The sequence below is a fragment of the Chlamydotis macqueenii genome, chromosome 2 (assembly GCF_036417535.1).
Source record: "Chlamydotis macqueenii isolate bChlMac1 chromosome 2, bChlMac1.mat, whole genome shotgun sequence".
Taxonomy (NCBI): Eukaryota; Metazoa; Chordata; class Aves; order Otidiformes; family Otididae; genus Chlamydotis; species Chlamydotis macqueenii.
The window spans coordinates 6,408,509-6,429,142 of record NC_141557.1 but is presented as its reverse complement, the minus strand read 5'-3'; the positions used below and the strand labels follow the sequence as shown (position 1 = coordinate 6,429,142).

General features: G+C 47.7%; 2 protein-coding genes across 3 annotated transcripts in view; both read left to right on the top strand.

Annotated features, from left to right (window-relative positions):
- The window catches only part of RHEB (Ras homolog, mTORC1 binding), a 43,445-nt gene extending 39,780 nt beyond the window's left edge, over positions 1-3,665 (top strand). For both annotated transcript variants that reach the window (XM_086741795.1, XM_086741794.1), the window contains one exon: positions 3,148-3,665. In XM_086741795.1, the coding sequence (XP_086597921.1) occupies positions 3,148-3,240 (93 nt within the window). In that variant the 3' untranslated portion in view covers positions 3,241-3,665. The remainder of the gene's footprint in view (positions 1-3,147) is intronic.
- Positions 3,666-6,774: 3,109 nt separating this feature from the next.
- On the top strand, positions 6,775-20,100 carry CRYGN (crystallin gamma N). The gene is made up of 4 exons (XM_086743074.1): positions 6,775-6,898; positions 12,438-12,772; positions 14,258-14,403; positions 19,857-20,100. The coding sequence occupies exons 1-4, from the start codon at positions 6,775-6,777 to the stop codon at positions 19,990-19,992; spliced, it is 741 nt and encodes a 246-aa protein (XP_086599200.1). The 3' UTR covers positions 19,993-20,100.
- Positions 20,101-20,634: the final 534 nt, after the last annotated feature.

Sequence of the window (20,634 nt, the reverse complement as noted above, 5' to 3'; positions counted from 1 at the left end):
ATACACTGCTTCTCACCAAAACAGAGGCTGCGGCAGGGGGGAACCTCTCTTCCTTACCTGACTGTTGCTCACGTTCCTTTCCCCAGTGCTGTGCCAAGATAAACTGGTAGTATGAGCAGCTGAGAATTCCCTCTTGAAAGTAATAAAACAGTTGCATAGTTGAAAAATACACCATACCAAGGGATGAGCTGGCTTTGGCGGCTGTGGGCTGAGTCTGGGTGTTTGCACCTCTGTGCTGGCTCCCGGCAGCGTGCTCCCAGCTTGTGCAGAGGGAATTGCACCTCCCAAGCTGTCTGTCCCCTCGCACCAAAGGACACATCTGCAGAAGCAGTTGAGCCTCTGGTGTCTTGCACGGTGCTAAGCTCTTGAGGCAGCATGCGTTGCCTAGGCTGACATTTCTTTTTTGTTTCCTCAGGGGAGAAAGGTAGAAGAAAGCCAGATGGCTTTCTGTGGGCTAGGTGTGACCCACATTCTGTACCTGGACCATATGGAGACAGATGTGTCTGGGGTCTGGCTGCGTTCTTTATTCCTTGTCACAAAACACATCTCCCCAAGTTATTTAAAAGCTCATTCTAAAATACTTCAGTGTATTTGGGCTGAATTACAACTTCCTAAGGGTTAACTGTAGGACAGTTATTAAAACTTCTCGGTGAATACATATTTTCTGTGAAATGAATTAACAAGCCCTGTGAACTCCTACATCTTAGTGTTTCAAACAGCACGTTTTTGACAGAAATGTGCAGCTTCTCGGTCGACAGAATATGTTGTGGAGGTTTTTTTAATGGGTGCTTGAAAAATGTCAGCTCTAAGTAAGGAAACATTGATGCAGTATATTTGTAAATCAGTGTATCACCAGGTTTTGATTAAGGGAAACTCTTTAGTAGTGGCACCAATTTGATAGCAATTACAGTCCTGACCATGGTTCTCCTGGCATCTAATTTGCCCAGGAAATGTGTTGTATAGTACTGGTCTCATGAGCCACTTCTGTCGGAGTCCTTGGGATTGCAGCAAAACTTCATTACAGAGAGGAACACTATTTCCAGCTGATGAAGTATTTTAAATAGTTCCAGAGATAGTACTGTGCACAAACACTGTAAAATTCAATCTCATCCTGTAAGATTGCTTTAAGATTGTTGTGGGGCTACTTTAGCCATTGGGATTAATTTGGAAGTGATCCAGTTTCATAGAATCACAGAGTGGTTTGGGTTGGAAGGGCCCTTCAAAGGTCATCTGGTCCAACCCCCTGCAAGGAGCAGGGACATCTCCAACCAGATCAGGTTGCTCCGAGCCTCATCCAGCCTGGCCTTGAACGTTTCCAGGGATGAGGCATCCACCACCTCTCTGGGCAACCTGTCCCAGTGTTCTACAACTCGCATTGTAAAAAATTTTTTCCTAATATCCAATCTAAATCTACCTCCCTCTATTTGTGGAGGCGGAAGAACATCTGCCAGGTCAGAACACATAGTCATAAATCACAGGATGCTCTTCAGCCTGCTGATTAAAACCAACAAAACCTCCTTTTTACCTTATTTCATAATGTGACTGCTTTTACATGATGAATATACTTTCTTTCTTAAGGAATTCACGAAACGGATGGCTAGAGGTTAGATAAACTTAAACTGGCATGCCTGAGATGATCAGGAGCCCATTTCCAAGTTGAAGTTTCGCATACTGAGGTACCACTCATAGGGTGAATCTTCAGCTTGAAAATACTGTAGAGAAGAAAAGCACTTTAGATTTCTCCTTGGCTGTAGTATAGATCTGTTAGAATCATAGAATCATAGATTCTGTTCTTAAATTACTTCTCGGCAATCCCAGATGCTGCATGTTGTAGTTGTTTCTGCATAATCTGATGGAGGCTAGCACACAATTTGAAACCCTTAAAACTGAGTGGATCCTGAAAATACCAGATAAACAGTATCAGGTATTTACCACAAGTAGCATTCATGATGTTGTCCTGGGCACCTTGCTCTCCCCATCTTTCATTATCTTTAAAAATGAATAAGCAAAACCCCACTGAAACCAAGCTACGCTTAATCAAATTCTTCCATAAAATGTCCTGGATCACTCAGGTGGTCTGACATCCTTTCTTAGTGTCTCTGATTCAGGTAAACTTAATTTCATGGGTAATTTTATCTTTCCATCCCAAGATTTTTAACTTTTACTCCCTAGCATGTGTGTATCTGGGGAACTGTCGCCCTCTGAGCCTGTGCGCTGTTTCCTCACCTGCGATTTCAGCAGGGGAGAGCCTTTCTCACCAGACTGCTTTGTGCTCGGCGTGGGGGCAGGAAGCTCGGCATAGACCGAGCGGAGTTGATAGCAGAATGAGTGATTCCTACTCTGAGAGTACTTACTGCCTTCCCTGTGAAGGAGAGGAGGGATCCATAGTGCTCGCGTGGCTCACAATTTTGCAGAGGATTTATAATCCTATACATTCCATACAGTAAGCTAGGATGTTTGTGTGAGCCTGACCGTGTCAGCGATGGCTATGCTGTAGTTCCAGCTGTTTAAACCGTAGAACCCCTTTCTCTCGGAAGGACTTTATCAAAGAATACTGCTTCATATTAGACACTGGCTCGTGTTTGGCTCGGCTTTTCCCCTCATGTTCTTGCACCGTATCTAATACTGATTTACCTATGGGTAAGATGAGAAAATCAAGAATATTAGAGTAACACTCATACTGGGCTGTGCAAAGTCAGTGCTTAAGGCTGAAAAATCTGCTGCCTTCTGTAATTACTTGGAGTCGTAATGATTACTTAGAGGAAGTGAATTGGTTTATTCTCTGGAGCAGCACAGCGTCAGAATCTTCAGTTCTGTCAGTCACTCAGCACAAGCTCACTATTTAATATAAAGCTGAATTACAGTTATTAGCGCTGTTGTGAGCATGGCTCAGTTTAAACTTGCCCTCCCTGCAGCGACAGAGAAAATAGTTGAGGATTGCTGTGGAGAAGGGGGTTACGCCTTTCCTCCAGAAGATTATGTTCAGAACTGGAATTACCGTATTTTCCCTCTTTGATTTTGGAGTAAGTGTTGGACCTGCATTTATCTGTTGATGTAGCCAGTAAAACTCTAACATTTTTTAATTATTATTTTCAATAAGTGGGCAGTTTCTCCTTACCTGCTAATCTTTGTACTCTCTCTTTGCAGACTGCCGTTGATGTTTTTAAGAGGATAATTTTGGAGGCAGAAAAAATCGATGGGGCAGCCTCACAAGGGAAGTCTTCATGCTCAGTAATGTAATTCCACTGCAAAACCTGAAAACACTGGGAATACATTCTACCTGAAGAAGCAAAACTGCCCATTATCTTTAAGGATAAACTATGCTTCTTTTTTTTTTTATTTTATTTTTTTTTTCTTCTGTTAACCTGAAAGATAAACAGTTGGTTTGGAGCCTTTCCCTTCAGATTATGTTAAACTCTGACTCCTGTGCAAATGGCTTCACTTCCATTTTCAAATTTTAAGCAATCATATTTTCAATTTATATATTGTATTTCTTAATATTATGACCAAGAATTTTACTGGCATTAATTTTTTCAGTGTAGTTTGTTGGTTAGAATAATCATCAAAATGATGCATATTGTTACACTACTATTAACTAGGCTTGGATATCAGTGTTTCTTTGTGTTAAATGTATACTTGTAAATAAAATAGCTGCAAACCTTAAATGTTCTGTTTATAATTTTTTGTCCATTACTCCATATAAACTTTTTTTTCTGTGAAAAATGTTCACCTGCTGACCTTAAGAGGAGGCATGAAATCCTTGGAGCCAGTGGATTGTTTGACTATTGCTTGGGAAGCTGTTTGCGCGTGATCCAAACCATTTCTGGTACTGGAACTCCAGGCTGGCCGAGTAGCTCGGCTGTGCTTTGTGCCCATGCATGGGAAGGAGGCACAAGCGACACCTTTGAGTTGGAAGGGAAGGCTTGGGCTTTCAGTCAGACAACCTGCGCTGTATTCTTCCTCTGTAAGTAAGAACTATGGAGCAGCGGGTACGCAGATCTGTCCAAGCAACGGGCTGGTACACACCTGCACTGCAGACTGTTCACGCGGACTTGTAAAAGGAACGCTTTCAGGTTGGAGTGGATTTATCCAGGTCACAAGCGTAGACTTGCTAAGAAAACAGAAATGTCATTTAAAATAAATTGCACATCCTGAACAAATTGATGTGGATTGTTTATCGTGCATTTCTGTATTTCTGCATCTGGACAGCAGTGGTAGCGGTGAGGGATCTCCTGGCGCCTGGCCGTTCACAATGTCAGGGTCCCAGCGTGGCTCTGGCAGCTTCCCCTAACCAGTTGCAAGCTTTTTCTTGGCTTTTGAACTAAAGGCTTAAAAAGCCTTAATCTCTTAAGTCTAGAAACAAACTATTTCAACTATACATTTTTTAAAATGTGCAGTTGACCTACTTTGTATTTAAAAACAAACCACAAAACAACAACAAAAACAAACGAGGCTGAGTTGGGGAGCGGTTAATTGAATGAAGCATTTCTCATGCATTTTTGCGTCCATTTGAAAACTTGATTTCCAGCAGGAGTAAAACGGAAGGGAAACTCGCAGTGTTTTTGCGACCAGAATTAGTTTTTGCATTTCGGTCTGTGCTAAAAGATACAAATTCAGCATGTCTTACCTCTTCATTTCTTGTACAGTGGTTCCCTCATATTATATAGAAGATTCTCTAAACCCCCTCATTTAACAGTGTACTTAGAAAAACTTAGTATTTTCTTTGGTAACCGTGAGATTAACTGTCTTCTTGGCAAAAAAAAAGTTGCCTTTTTTCCTGCATTTAGGATATTTCCCAAAGTTTCTGAAAGCTTGTTTGTTATCTGAATTTTGATACCTTGTGCCAAAGGCAACTTCTGTAGCTGAACGATGGTCACATGCGATAGATCACTGAAGTTCAGCGAAGTTGGAGTGCTCGTTCTTGGAAACCAGTACAGGCTTTCATTTCGGAACCAGACTGATCTGGGGCTGTCCAGTAGGCTTCCTTCACAACACTGGAACATGGGAACAAGGGTAGTTTGGCTGATACTGGAGTCGCTGAGGATTCAGAAAATTATCTTCCATGGAACCTGGGGCAGTATGCATCTGGTAGTATCCTTCATTGCCTAATTGTGAGGTGGTAGATGATGGTGGTAGGTGACTTGTTGCATGGCCGGAGTCTTTGGCATCACAGATGGACACAATGTTTTGTAGTCTACAGGAGAAGGTAGAAGTTGTGAAATACCAGAAACCGCAAAGACCACGTTGACTCAGTTTTTTTATAAAATAGTGGCTGCCTTTGTATTGGTGATCAATCTAAAGCCTGAAACAGCTACTGCACTGGTGTTTTGAGGTGCGCCAGCTGCTTGGGATTTAGAGGGAATGGGTGACAAAATGTGCACCTTGGTAATCCTGGTTTACAGAAGACCCTGGTTTACAGAAGTGAGGCTTTTCAGGAGGAATTAAAGGTCAGTGCAGATTCTCTGGGTGATTTGCACTGGGAACTTCCAAGACTTCATGCACTCAGCTCTGAGAAGCATGTAATGCTCATGCATTTTCTGTAATAGCTGAAGAATTGAATCCATGAACAGATGTTATTCCCTTTCTCCTGTTGCTGGCTCATCCAGTAAGAAATGTAAATTATTCTGCTTGCCCAAGCCTTTCTCTGCTAATAAGATACAAAGACCACTCATGTGCAATAGTCTTGCAGTTTTGATGAAATGTGTAGTCAAGCGTGATCAGAGAACTACTTGTCCTTTGCTGTAAGGAGATTTCAGTTTCTCGGGATGGCACCTTCCAGCAGTTGGAGTCTCGTGGAGGCTGGGACAGCCTCGTACTGCCTGATGCTGACGTAGGAGCTGGCACAGGTTAGGTTCTTCTGGGAGAGCCCTAAAATGGGGTGGTGGGCAGTCTTGGGAGCCCTGTGTTATGTACAGATGCAAGAAATAAGTATCTAGCAAAATGCTGCTTGCCTGGAATTGATGGATTTATACAGCCTTGTCTGGCAGGCGCCCTGATTCTCCGGAGCCTTCTGGAGGATTGTGATAAATGGAGCACGGATTAAAAGGTAAGTCCTGAAGGAAGGAAGTTCTCTGGCCCAGGCTTGAAAAAGTTTGATACACACTTAATGGGGCCCAGCCTTATTCTTAAGGGATGATCATTGGCAAAGGTAAGAGTGCAAAGATCCTCTTCCTGTTGAGGAAATGAGCAATATTTAACTGTCATAAGTCAAGTTAAATTGCCATTGACTTGCGTGGATTTAAAATGTGCTGTTCTGGAAATGACTCCTGCCTCGCTTGCGCTCCCATCCAACTCCTTGCTTTGCTGTCTGAATACTGGGAAGCCTCTCGGTATCCCGAGACCGAGCTGTCCGTCTCCCAGCCTGCCACGCGTGGAAATGCTGAGGACCGGGAGGGCAGGTGCGCCTCAGCAAGCAGCGGATGGACCACAGGCAGGAAGTGAGTCCATGTTCCTTTTTCCTGTTGTTCTTGTTTCTATGTGTAGCGAAGTTCGTCCTTGCCTGATGAACTCCACAACGGAGAAGGCTTGGAGGCAGTTTGCTTTGGGTCTGTGGAGTCTTCTGCCTAACGCTTCTTCCCAGCTTCTGTGAAGGGCTGGTGAATGCACGCTAGAGAAGAAAAAAGCTGGAAAAGGGTTTTTACCGCTCCCTTCTGTCTGCAGTAGCTGTACTGTAGGATCTGGACCAGGCAGCCTTATGTCGTTCCTCAACCAAGGGCAGATGAGCGTGGGCTGAAATTGGACTTCGCTGAGGAAATTCTTGCAGCGGAGGCAACGATGAAGACTGCAGGCTTTCCATTTTCTAGCAGCTTTCAAGAGAAGTTTCTACAGCCAAACTTGCACCCTGGAAGTGAACAGGAACATCAGGCATCACTTGCAGTTACCCTTGTTTCTGGCACGGGTGAGTGTACAACATCCAGCTGGGTCTATCCCAGCTTGCAGCACTTTCCTTTGAAGTCCAAGAGGGGCAGCAGCCCGAAATGAGCAGGGTACGCTGTGTCATGGTGCGTATCTTTGCGTTTTCACCTTCTTTAAAAGAAATGTGCAGTCTTGCACCTTTGTTGCTAAAGAATTTGTGCTGCTGCTCCATGTAAATGTCACCACGAGCGGTGCCGGTGGTGACATTCTACTTGCTGGGCTTATCCTGCTAATTAGCACTTCTGTGCTGTAGCCTCTTGAGAAGGAGAAATCAACAGGTTCTAATTAGTCTGTATGTAATCAGCACTGCTCATCTTCAGAGCATTTTGCTAATACTGACTAATCTTCACAACCTCATCTAATAAGGTCCAAATTACACCCCTTTGACAGCTGGGGAGGGGGAGTGAGAACCTTTGCGTAGATGCCTTCAGCTTGCTACAGCACAGCGGAAACATGGCTAAAGTTGGTCTGGGTGATGGGTGTCCTCAGCATCCAGCTTTTTCTTAGGTTTCCGTACAGGAAATTTCAAAATAAGATGAAAACTGAAAGGATTTAACCCAAAACCCCAGGCTTTTTGATGTTTTCCAAAATAAAATCGAAGTCCCCTCTCAGTCAGATGCTTACTGAAATGTGTGATGAGCTCCACACAAGGTGCAGCTGAAAACAAGGTGTTGCAGATTTTTTTTCAATATCCATCTCTGCAATGCTGCTAATAAATACTTGGCTAAACCTGACCAGCAGGTCCCATCTCCAAGGTGGGGAGCTATTTTTCCTCGCGGGAACCTGGCCAGATCTGAACCGTCATTCTGTGACTGGATTTGCTCAGGCATGAGGAGGATTCTTGGAGTCTGTACTCCGCATGGGGTGACACGAGGTGTTGCGTGGCATGGGATGTCCACCCTTGGTGGAGGTATTGCAGAGACTCTACATCTTGGTGCAACCACGATGAAGTCAATGTGTTGAACCCAAAACCATCACGTGACAGCTGATTCCCATTTCCAGCAACAGGTGATGTATTCTGCCAGTGGGGAGGCACTTGGGAAGATCATTTCTCTGCCTGAATGGTTCCCAGAGATGTTCTGCAGTTGGTGTAACCAGCATCCCCAGCAGCTCTGGGAGGCAGTGCATGGCATACCCAGGCACTGGGAATGGGTTAATCACCAGCGGAAATTAGTGCTTGGGCAACTGGCATGAGGTGGGCTAGGTCTTAACCAAGTGACGTGGATTTAATACAGAAACTCTCCCTTGAATCGTAAGGATGGTTTCTCACTCTGAGGTCTGTTGCCGCTCTGAAGTGGCCCACAAGATGTGCTCATGATTTTCAGCAGTGAGCCAAAAAATTTTTCATGGGAAGGAGCTAGACCTATGGTTGTTCCGTATCTAATGAGCTATAAGTATCTCGTAGTGAGAAACGCAAAGAAATCTGTGAGCTTTTTAAAGCAAGATGGCATTTTGAAAGCTCTGAGATAGACATGTTTCCTGTGCTGGGTCTTATGCTGCTTTTCAAGTACTAAAGCTCCTCCAGAAGCTGGAGCATTGCCCTTTCAGAGGATGTGGTGCAACTCCTTGGCTGTTGCTCACTTCATTATTGTTTGTGGGGAGGTTGTACTGGCTGTAGTAGGTACCTCTGAGCAGATGCCCTGCTCTCATGAGGAAATCTCTGCATCAGAGAAGGAGCAAGTTTGGCCTCTTCCTAATTAATTCTGGTCATTTGTCAGCATCCTTCTGCCAGCACCACCTAACACTGCAGATTATTGCGAGGTGCATTGCTGGGCCGGACGTGCACAAGGGCCAACGTCTGCTGAGCTGCACGGAAAAATCATCCCCATAAAGCCTACGTAACACCCCATGGAAAGGGGTGGTGGCATCTCACAGCTGCATGTTGAAGACCACCCAGCCTGGGCTTATTTACACCAACATAACCTTGCTCGCAACCCCTTGGTGTGTACTGGAAATCACTTTGTAAGAGGACAAGAGCTGTGCCTGGATCCTGTGTGTAGGTGGGATGCGGGAAGAGAGTGGGGTGGTGGCCAGGAGCCACCACGTTTTTCCAGGCAGGGTATTTTCATCCTGGATGGTTGAGTTCTGGCTTCTAGCATGGCTGGGTCTACCTCTGTGACTGGTGTGTTGGCACCAACAGCCTCCCGCAGCACTGAGTCCTTCCCACCTCTATTTTGTCAGGGATGTAACTGTAGGTTACAATGGACCTGAAATCAACCTTGGCCTTCTTGCATGGTTGGGGTGTTCAATTTTCTCACCCAAGGTTCTGGCCTGGACTCAGAGCAAATAATCTCTTACTACCTCACTCCTCAGCCTCATGGCAGCAAAGGTAGGCAGATGCCCTGTGGGCACCAAGCCTGATTTCTCACTCCCTCTAAATCAAGACGCACAAAAAAATCTCAGACTTTTGGGTTTTGTCTGTTAAAGCCAAACACTCAAACTTTACGTTCATGTCTATGGTGCTTCATCCTTTAAACAGCCACCGCAGAGGAGGGCTGCCCGCGATCCTGTTAGTGTTGGGCACCGTGGTCGGATGTGATCCTGGGCACGAGCAGGAGGCGAGCTCTGCCCCAGCACGACATGCCCAAAAGGTTGATAGTGGCTGCAGGCTCCTCAGGCTGCTCATTTTTCTCTTCCATTGCCAATCTTTCCATCGCTTGCAAGGAATTAAGGGGGTTTGTCCAGGAATTATGATTTGCTATTCCTCGATATTCTTTTTTCCCCGTTATTTTCCTTTTTTTTCTAGACGTGGGTCCTTTGTTGTTTCATATCTTTAACGTACTTCCTCAAAGAAATGAGAATAAAGTTGTCACACCTTCTTTCCATCTTTCCTAAAATAGCTTTTGAACCTGCCGGACAACTTCTAACAAATCTGGCAGCTGGGCACAAGTCTCAGATACATCAAGTTCCTGCACATTTAATTAAAGCTCACACCTTAGAAGAAACAAGAAAATCCCATCATGAGACAGGCTTTTGTGGTTCCATAAAAATCTCCTGCGACAATATTTGCTTTACTGGGTACTTTAGGGCCAGTTTGGCATGGATGCTGTGGGTCTGCCTCTCCAGGCACCGAACAGCTGATGGCCAACGCAAAGACCACGTGGGCCATTACGACCCCGGTGGATGGGAGTGTTGGGTCCCAACGCCAACGATAGTGCTACCTCATCACCCTGGTGCTCCCAGCCATGGCGCGGAAGAGGGACACGTCTCCTCCTTCCCTCCCAGGGCACCAAGTGCAAGGCCGTGGGGAAGGGCTGGTTTTGAGGACGCCGCTAGCGCCCCCCACCCTGGTTGCAGCTCTTCTAAGTGAGACTTTCCACTCTCTGTTACTTTTCTCACACCGTCTGGTGACTAATTTAGCACCTAGAAAATAACACCAACATTTCAGTGAGGGTTTGGGTAGGCTTTTTTAATTAGATGAGGCTTTTCTTCGTTATTTCCTGCCTCCCATCAGAACATGTAAGTGTAAACAGTGTTTCTGTGATGTCAGGGCAGGCTTACCTGTGTCAGCTGAAGGACGCATTTCTTCTCCAAAGGCAATGTGCTACCTCCTTGCTTCCTCCTCCAGCACATCCCAGACGTCAACATGACGTCTTCCCGCTCAGCCTACATGTGCACGCACATGTGCTGATTAACTTTACATCTTAATTGAAAGGGCAGCATACGTCTAAGCCTTAGTAATGACACCCTTTCTTCTCAAACAGTCTTTAATCTTGAAACGAAGCGGTGAACAAAGGCAGCAGAGTGGAGTTGCCGAGCAAGGCTGCTGGCACACGTGCCGATGGGAGCAACCTCCCAAGAAATGAGTTTTTAGGGTTCGGATTTGACGTGTGTGCCCGACGGTCTGGGGAGCAGAACACTGGTGGCAAAGGAGAGGAGACGGAGGACCCACAGGTGATGAAGAGGGGGATTTGATGAGCAGGAGCTGGGGGTGAGGTTTCTTCCAGGGCTATGAAATAGTAGAAAAGACAAATCTCCTTTTATGATGGTGCCCTGGTCCATCTCTGCGTGCTGGCCCATGGGCCACCTCCCTGTATTTGCCTTTACCTCCTCCTAGCCTGGCTTATTAATATAAACTGACGGGGTTTATGGGCTGGGGCTTTCCCTTGCTATTAGTCTTGAGAATAAGAAGGTTATAAGAGCAGCGCGGATGCTCTTATAACACAGAGGAGGGGAATACGAAGCAGCTTTTCCTCACGCTGGTGTTTGAGATGCCAGACTCTGAAGCCGTAACTGCAGCTATGTGGGCAATGTTGCTTTACAGGCAATGGTACGGCTTAAAAATCCCACTAATCCTGACTTACATCTGTGTCTCGGTGCTTCAGCGCTGAAAGGCTGGAACATTCATAGAAACGATGCTCGTGAATAACGTCGGTGGGTTTGCGAGCCCGACCTTTGCGCTTCAGAGGGAATTAGGTCCTTGGCTTTCAGAGGGGCCATTTAGAGAGGTTTGAAGGTTGAAGGAGAAGCCGCTGCTTTGATGGATGGAGTGCAATGTGTTACTGGTGAGGAGTCTTCCAAGGACGCTCACTTTTGGCTGCCACAGTGCAATAGATGAGAAGAAGCTGGGAAAAAAAAAACAGTAAAAAGAAGTGAACTCAATACAGAAGAACTATGTGCTGTGCTTAGAGACGCTGCTGGTTCCTTATTTACTTCTTGGCTGTTCTAAAAAAAAAAGAGGATAAAAAAGGGGGAAAAAAAAGAGGAAAGAAAGAACAGAGGGAATAAAGGGGTTAAAAAGAGGAGGAAATTAAAAAAGAGAGGGGAAAAGAGAGGGGAAAAGGGGAAAAAAAAAAGGAAAAAAATTAAGGGGAAAAAAAAAGTTCTTCAAAAAGGAGCGGTCAGTGTGCACCGCTAATCAACCAAAGCCCTGCCAAGCAAATCTTTTGTCAGATCGTCTGCCCGAAATCAAAACCCTGGACTCAGCAGGCCCCGTTCCTGGCGGTTCTGCCTACGAAGCAGAAAAGCGCAAAGCCTCCGGTTCCCGCCGCTTTGTTAAAAAGCCCTCGCGACACCAGCCCCCTCTCCCCCCGTCTCCGGCTGCTATATAGCGGGGTGCCCAACGTTCCTGTCCATCGCGGTTTTGGTTTGGCTCCCGCTTTTGGTCTTGGATAGCAGCCAGCAGAAAATGTCTCAATACTCAGGAAAAGTAAGTAACGACCCAACCGCTTCCCTTGCAGCCCGGGGCCGGAGAGCCCGAGCATCCTCCGGGTTGAAGGAGTAGATGAGGACAATATCCCAGGGGACGCGACGTGAGTGATGATGCCGGGAGCAGATTTGGTAGCAGGGACGGGGAGGGTGCAGCAGAAGGAGCTGCGTTTCGGGAGACGAGTTTCCTGTTTAAACATTCCTGCTGGAAATATGTGTGAGCGAGCACGAGGCAGCGAGAAGCGTCGTAAATGTGGGATGCGCTGCGTTCCCAGAAAAACAAATACGGTTCTTAGGAAAAAATGCCAATGATGCTGTGCTCCTCTTGCTGGAAAGCAGCTAAAAAAAACCCAAACCATCCTAAAATGATGCAGCTGCAAGAAGTCCCCATCTGCTCACCGTGGGGGTCCGGCCAAGGCCCTGCTCCTCACCGCAGGCCCGTTCTCCTCCCTCCTCCCAGATCACTTTCTACGAAGGCAAATGTTTCACGGGCAGAAAGCTGGAGGTCTGCGGCAGCTGCGACAGCTTCCAGGACCAAGGTTTCCTCAACCGAGTCAACTCCATCTGTGTCCAGAGCGGGGCTTGGGTTTGCTTCGATCACCCCGACTTCCGAGGGCAGCAGTACGTCCTGGAGCGTGGCGAGTACCCCGATTTCTATCGCTGGAACGGCCACAGCGACCACCTGGGCTCCTGCCGGCCCATCGGGATGGTGAGTGGATGCGGCCGGCGCTTTGCTCTCCCGGCTGGAGCACAGCGGGTTGGAGCTGCCTTTGGGCTTTATTTTCAGGAGTCCTGTGAATAAGTGTAATAAAAATCTGCGCTTTTTAGAAATAATACATCCCATTGAGAAGGAAATAGTCTCCAAGGGAAGGTTTGTCACCCCTTGGAGAAGTCTGCACAGACCACAAAGCCGAGTCGCGGTCTCCCGTGCCTCCCAGCCAGGAGGAAGACACGTTGCCTTCCTCCCACAGCGCGAAACGCAGCGGCTTTAACGGGATGGGATTTTCCCATGTTTTTTCAGATGAGGTGGCAAGGTCCTGCTGGCATCATGTGCTTTTCCTTTATAACGTGAGTTGCTATGAAATATTCACAGGGCAATTAAGGAGGTCCGTTGCCAGACCCACAGAGCAGCACAGCTGCTCCTAGCAGATTTTAGCTGAATTCTCTGCTGTTGCAACCCCCCACCAGTGATCCTAAACTAAAACCTTTTCCCCGTAACATCCTTCCCAAAGCCTCGCCGTGGTCCGCACATGGAGGGATGCTCTGCCGCGGGCCCTGGAGCCCGGCCGGCAAGAGGATGCGCTCCTCCTTCCCTGGCCCACGATTTCCCCTGTGAGGTGCCAGCGAGTGCTTCGAGGCATTTCTGCGGCGCAGATTCCCGGAGGAATGTTTGCTCAGGCACAGCATCCGCTCGGCTGCTGCTGGCAGCCGCCTGCTGTGGGGTTTGGCATCGCAGCCTGGCCTTCTTGTGCGTTGACGTTGTTTATTTGAAAAATGCATTTAGGTATTCTTTGAATTTGGCTTAAAACTACGCTTTCAGCTCGCTCTGTCCCACATTGCTATGCCGCAGGCTGTAGAAATCTCCCTGGGGGAATTTATGTCGTGTCACCCTCAGGGGCTCGCGCAGCAACGATGATGCTGGGAAGGTTTCTTTTTTTTTTCTCTTCCTTTTTTTTAAAGAAAGGCACAACAGCTCCCATCAGGACCCGCACTTACGCGTGGAACTGGAGGCAATATAGGTTAGTTTAGGGAAATGGTCAAACATCTCTGTACAGTCTGGAGACAAGGCCTTTTCTGCTATGCGGGTGCACGGAGAGCAGGGCTGGAGCTGGCGCTGTATTTGGGACGGAGGGTTTGTGGGCCGGTGTGGGGGGATCTGCAGATGGGCGAGGGGCCTGACAGCAACGCATCCCACGAGCGATGTGTCTGCACACGGATGGCAGCTGTAGGAAGGTGCAGCCAGGTGCAGAGATGAGGGGTTTCTGGCTGCTTTTCTGGTTGGCGCGGTGTGCTGGGAGGTGGCATGAGTTTGTGCGCGCTCTGTGCAGGCTGGCACTGGTGCTGTTGGATTGCTTTTCACATTTCCCTTCCAAAGCACCCTTCTGTTTTCCTCTTTGTCTTATAAAAACGATGGAAATATCTGCTGCTTTTTCTTTTTTTTTTTTTTGGTTGACTTGAATCTCTTCATCCCCAGCACGGCGAGCATTACAGGATTGAAATATTTGAGGGGAGCCACTTTAGAGGTCCCAGCCTGGAGCTGACGGAAGATTGCTCCTTCCTGCAGGGACAAGGCTGGGACAAGACCTGCATCAACGCTCTCAAGGTGTACGGCGACGGCGCGTAAGTCACCACGCGCGTCCCAGCGCGCAACCGCTGCGGTGCTCCCCGCCTCGCGCCCTTTGTACCCAGCTCCGCAGGGGAACAAAGCAGCTGCAGGGACTCCCCCCATCATGGAAAAGCCTGTCCATGCTGGGGGAATTTGGAGAAAGCCTAAAAATGTGAGTCAAGCCTATGGTTTAAAGATAAATTTTGATGCCTCCCCATTGAGAGCTGCTTCAAAGGGGTGTGATTTTTGGAGGGTGGTAGCTAAGCACAAGCTACAACAGCTCTGAGACACATTTTTAAAGTGTATGAAACGAGAAGCCTAAAATCAGATTATTTTTTTTTCTTTCTTCCTTTTTTTTTTTTTTAAACATTTCTGTGCATGTTTCCAAACACCTCTTTAAAATCCGTGCAAAGGCTTCCGAGGAGGGTGGACGGCTTCAGGTGATGCAGGGCAGGGTTTTTGCTTTGCAAGTGGCTTCACCAAGGCGTGCTGCAATACAGGAGCCTCCTCCTCGCACAGCACGAATGAAGCAGCAGCGGCTCACCTTAAAACCAAATCCTGTCTGAAAGACGGAGGCCACTGTGGCGGTGATGCAGAGCCACCCCGATGGGGGTTTTTTGGCCGCCCTCGGTGCCCGCTTTGCAGAGGCGTTGGTGATGCTCAGCCCCATCCTCCTGCAGATGCTCCCAAAATCCTTAGCAGGATGACAGGGTTGCCTTTGTCTTGCAGTTGGGTGTCAATTTGCATTTCGTCAATGGTGTCAGGCCTTTTTTTGGTTTTTTGCTCCAGTTTTGAGAAGGGTTGTTATCTGGCCATCTCCTCTTTTCTCTGCCCGACAATCGCATTTTCACTGCAAGTCTGCTGGGAGCAGGGCAATGCCACAAAATCCTCCCGCAGCCAGGCAGATTTGGACCCTTTCTGTCCACAGCCTCTTTTTCCCAGAATAGGAAAAAGGTTACTGCTCGTGACAAGCTCGTGACATCCTGACAGCAAGTGTCCTTTCTGGCCCAACCGAGACCTCTCCTCTTCCAAAAACCCAGGCTTCTGATCAGCCAGTGGTGGTTCTTTAAAACTACGGAGCAAAGCAAGCAGCTCCTGATGGGAATAAATGGCTGGAGCCCACTGGGACCCCGTTAAAAGGCATTTGAGTACCAGCACCATAAAGCCAAGCGAGACCCTGCGAGCACTCTGGCAAGAGCTTTAGGGCCAATCATTTACCACGTGTGTCCCCGTAGCAGAGCCCGGAGCTTGAGAAATTGGGAAGCTGCCCAGAAACTTTCAAGCACTTAAATTTTTCAGACTGATTTTCCCTCTCCCCTGCAAAATATATAAGGGGCACAAAGCTTGTTCTCCCTCACGCTGGAGCGTGGACTGCTTACATTAACATTACATGACTTCTCAAAGCCTTCAAGTAGCACTAAAAAAAAAAAAAGAAAAAAAAATAAAATACTAAGAGGAGCATAGTGAGGAAACTTGCTGAGTTTTGTAGACCAGACCCCGAGAAGACAGTTGTTGAAAGCATGGGGAAGGGTCTGTAAAGGCCATTGAAAGGCAGGACGGTGCAGAGAGACCTGCTGGCCCCGGGCTGCAGGAGGAGAGAGGGAAGGAGGAGACGTGAGGTGAAACCAGGGAGGGGAAAGGGACCCTATGGCACCGCTTTTCTCTTTTGGATGGACAGTAAAAGCCCAAGTGACCCCAGCTGTAGCTGGTGCTGCGCTCAGTGCTGGCAAAGTCCTCCCATGACCAGTCCTCAAGCATTTGGGGAGCAGAGGAGATGGGGTCACTGAAGACAAGGGGAGTTTCAGGCACAGGCCGTCTCCAGCACATCCCCAGGATGAATGCAGGTCTGTTTTACCCTGTGCAGGCTGAAAGCAGACGTTAAAACAAGGTCCCTCTGCACTCCTTGCCTGCTTCCAGCAGCGCCCAAGACTCGCTCCATGATTTCACCCCTTAATTCCCCCAACAAAATGTCCGTTGGGTACAGAAATATTCACTTCTGCTCCCAGATCCATGGATGGTGTCATGTGTTGTTAAAAAGCTGCTGCCTGCACTCATAGGGATGGCTTTGCCTGCACAAAGTGATGATGGATGAGCTGGAAACATGGGAATGGAGAGAAACGTCTCATTTCTTGGTGGGGCTGAGGGTGTCCGGCACCTTCCCCGCTACCCGTTCAGGGTTGGCAAGCGCTACCCTGCACAGCCAGGAAGGCTGAGGATAAAGCTGTTAACGCCGTGCTGGAAATGAGATTGCTATTTCAGAGCAGTTTTGAGATCCTGCCGCCTCCTCGGAAGGTGGTGCGATTTGCGTAGCGAGTGGCTTTGCCCGTCCCACAGGCTCCGGTATCACATATGGTGTTACCTGGTGTTAGACGAAGACGTGCGCTTCTCGTCCTCCTCAAGCGCCTCAGCCCCTCGACAGAGGATTGCTTAGAAATAACGACTTTCAAAAGCTGAATTTGTTTTACAGTCTGGGAGAGAATACCCCAAAAAGGGCTTTTCTAAGCCACAGTGACGTAACTTGAAGGAACCAGACCAACCATTTATTCTGCTGAAGCATTTTTGAGCGCTCGGTAGACGTTCTGCAGTCAGGCTGTGAAATATCAACCAGAACAGGTACCCAGACATTGCTGCCCAATAAATCTCACCTATTTCTTGGCAGAGGCAGTAGCTCCTCATGGCACTCTTCGAGCCCTACGTGGAGAATGGGTGACCTCCAGCCCTACCCAAAGCATCCCCCTTGGTTCAGGCTGGAGCTGCAGCGCTCCCCTGCTAGTTTTTTCAGCACGAGCAGCCGGGTTTGGCTTCCAGGGCTTGCGATGATTCCATGCGAATTTTATTTCCGTGTCCTCTGGGTTTATGTGCTAATGAAACACAGCACCAAGATGTTTGAGGGCTGCATGCTATGTGCCTGGATCAGCTCTCCCATGCTGGGCTTGAGGACAGGATCCTCTTTTTTTATTTTTTTTCTGGGCTCCCGACTGACTTGATTTCCTCTCTCACTGATGGTCTCAGAGAACGTAAATTCTAGGCAATAAAGGAACAGCTAAGCAAGCCATACAAGTCTTCACTCATCACCTTACACTGCCAATACACTTCACTCCCATCTTTCTGCTATTCCTGTTATTGCTCTTTTTTTGCACCCTTCCCCTAGGCAGGAGGACAAGCTGGTGGGTTCTCATCACCACACCAGGTCATGCAGTCTGCTTCCATCTACCCCAAGGCCTTCTCCCATTCCCTCCACGCAACTGTGCAAACACATCAACTCTGCGTCTGGAGAGAAACGCAGAGATCTTGGGAAAGAGTGACTACGAGGAGCCGGTCTACCCCCTGCACTGCTCCTCAGTTGTTGAAAGATACCCTAGAGCAGAGCAGAGCTGGAAGAACCACCATGTCCTCGTGGGCCAGCAATGCCCTGTGAACATCCCTGTCCTACCATCATGCAGTATTTTCAATAATGTTAGGTATTCTCGGCAGGAGGGAGTGATTGGAAGGTGCAGAAAATAGGATCAGGAGCTCTTCCCAGGAGTGCTTGAGGGAGGGATGGTGAGCTGATGGAGAAAGAGGTCCATGATCACTCAAAAATACAGAGAGGGGCGTATAAGCTGAAGGGATGGGGTAGAAAAGGAAGAAAGCCATGTGTGCTTTATGAACAAGGCTGGAGTGTGTCTAGAGGAGGAGGATAATTTTATAAATTGTTCTTAATTAAGCTGAAGAGCTGAGCGTGCTCTCTGACAGTGCACATCAGGATTTGCGACGGGGGACACGGCTTCAGGGCAACCTGCCGTTACACTGACAGGAGCAGTGCGCAGCCTTCTCCACGCGCTGCAAAGTGAGCTTCGAAGGAAAAGTCTGAGGACAGCTTTGTAATTCCAGTTCGGACATAAACCGTCTGCAAAAAGTGCCAAAGAATGAACTTGTTTGTTCGCAGGAAATGCTGGGGATCCAAATGTCTCGGCTGAGCACATTGCAGTGATGCTGCAGAAAAGGGACGGGGCAGCGCAGTGGAGAGGGGCACCAGGCAGGCGTGTGCTCAACGTGCCGGCCGTGGCAGTGCACAGGCAGATGGGAGAAGGAACCCACCACAGTCCCACCTGCTGACCCCTCAGAAACACCAAATAAATCCAAGCATGTTGAGGAACCTGTAAGGTAGCTCCACTAAGTACCCTAACCTTTTGCTTTTTTTTTTTTTTTAAACAATGCCTGTGGGAGGCTGGTTTTATAAACAACTTTTTTTTCCTAGGCTTCAGGCTTTTTGCTCTGGGTCAGACTGATCTGAGTTCACCAGCTGTTGTCTGACCCTGGAGGCCCAGCAGTCTTCCACCCCTCCAGTACTTTAAAGAGTTTCTCCCTGGAAATCCCATATACAGTAGGTCTCAACCCAGATGTCACAGCTAAGTTCCTGGCAAGAGACAAACCACAGAAACCAAATTATTTGGAGGATTGCATTTGTGCTCTGTTGTCGTTGCTGAGTCAAGAGATGGGACAAGCAGCAGACATCCTTTTAAAATCTTTTTAAAAGTTGGGAAGAGAAGACTGAGGCAGAGACAAACAGTTCAGCAATGATGGGGTGGAAACCTGACTGGAAAAATTTGGTTAAAAATCATGAGAGATTTAAATACAGGAAGAAGGTGACACTTGTGGCCATGTTAAGATCATGGCACAGTGTGTACTAAAGAGACAAATGGAGAGAAGAGCAGCGAAATTTGCCCCTCTTGACCATCAGAATTGCTCCTGACTTGCAGACCTTCAAATGGAGAAAGACATGCCAAAGAAACGTAGCCAAGCTAGGTGAAGTCAGGCATGCCAAAGTCACCAGGGCTGTTGAGTGTTGTATCCATTTGACTGTGTTCCAAGGGAAAGTTGTAGTTAACTCTGGACGTAGAGATAAAGTGAAGATCTCTGAGCCAAGTTCTGCTCTTTGTTGGAAAGCATCATTGAGACTTACTAGCGAAGAGAGAAATTATTAAATATGGTTCCCATCATAGCTAATAAGTCAGTTCAAAGAGGTAAAACATCTTTGAAGCGTTGCACATTTCTCCTTACAGTCCAAAATGGGTTTATCCTGGTGCTGACGGGACTCATGTCCTTCTTTAGCACAAATGCTGTTAAATTGTTTCTCTTGCACATGGTGAAGCTCGGAGAGAGCCGTTCCTACAGCAATGTGAGCAAGGGAGCCTCTAGTCCCAGGCTCCATCACTGGTGTACCCCAAACCAATTTCTTCTAGAGGAAAGGTCCACTGTGGCTGTGGATAGTTGCCAGGTTATGCTGGAAACATGGGGAAGCACCAGCAGTTGACTCCACTGGGGACATTTCTGTGCACAGGGTGGGACCAGGACTGCGGAGGGACCGTTGGGCCCCGGTAGTTTGCAGTACTGCAGTGCCTAAATGCAACCGCTCAACATGGGCACAAGGCCACCTCATGTGATCATATTGCTGGGACCCAAGTGACTCTCCCTTTCTGCTCAGGTGGGTGCTGTATGAGGAGCCCAACTACCGAGGCCGTATGTACGTGGTGGAGCGGGGCGAGTTCAGCAGCTTCAACGCGTGGCAGGCGCGCAGTGCAAGTGTCCAGTCCATCAGAAGAGTCATCAACTACTTCTAGCTGAGCTTTCACCCTACCAGCAGTGGCCTACTGAGACTGGGCCTTACCCTCTCTCATTTCACCCATCCTTCCCACTCACTGACCCGTGGAATAAACTGTTGAACACCAGCTTATGGCTCTAAGTACTTTTTTTTTCCATCACTTGCATGAGTTCAAGAGGGATTGGACTTGCAATCTTTCTAAGCTTGATTTACGTGCTGTGAATTTGCTTTTTAATTCTACATTTAAAAGGAGGACATGGGGGTGATGGGCCACAACTGGTGGTAAGAAGCAGATCTGGGAATGTGCTCCCTTGTATGGTTGTGATCAGACACGTGTTCACTCTGCCCCATGCAGGGCCACCACGCGATGGACCCAGCTGACTCCTGATGCTTGGAGGGGGTCACATTGCTGCACGTGTGCGTGGTGAGTACAGTCACATAGCCATTCGAGGGTCTGCTCGTGCCACGTAAGAACACACACCAGGATTGTGTCAGGATCTGACTGACTTGCAGGGTCTTAGCGTGATGTGCTGGTCCTGATGCAAAGATGATAGAAATCATTCATCCTGAGTTACTTTGACCTTAGATAAGCACACATTAAAAATATATTTTTAAAAAACTCCCTGAAGGTACAAAACCCAAGCAATCTTCTCTTTCCTCC

Bases quoted from the DNA above. Each gene is read 5' to 3' on its own strand.
- CRYGN (XM_086743074.1), top strand. From the start codon at position 6,775: ATGAAGACTGCAGGCTTTCCATTTTCTAGCAGCTTTCAAGAGAAGTTT. The intron at 6,899-12,437 runs GTGAGTGTACAA...AAAATGATGCAG, and splicing joins TACCCTTGTTTCTGGCACGG to CTGCAAGAAGTCCCCATCTG. The intron at 12,773-14,257 runs GTGAGTGGATGC...CTTCATCCCCAG, and splicing joins CCTGCCGGCCCATCGGGATG to CACGGCGAGCATTACAGGAT.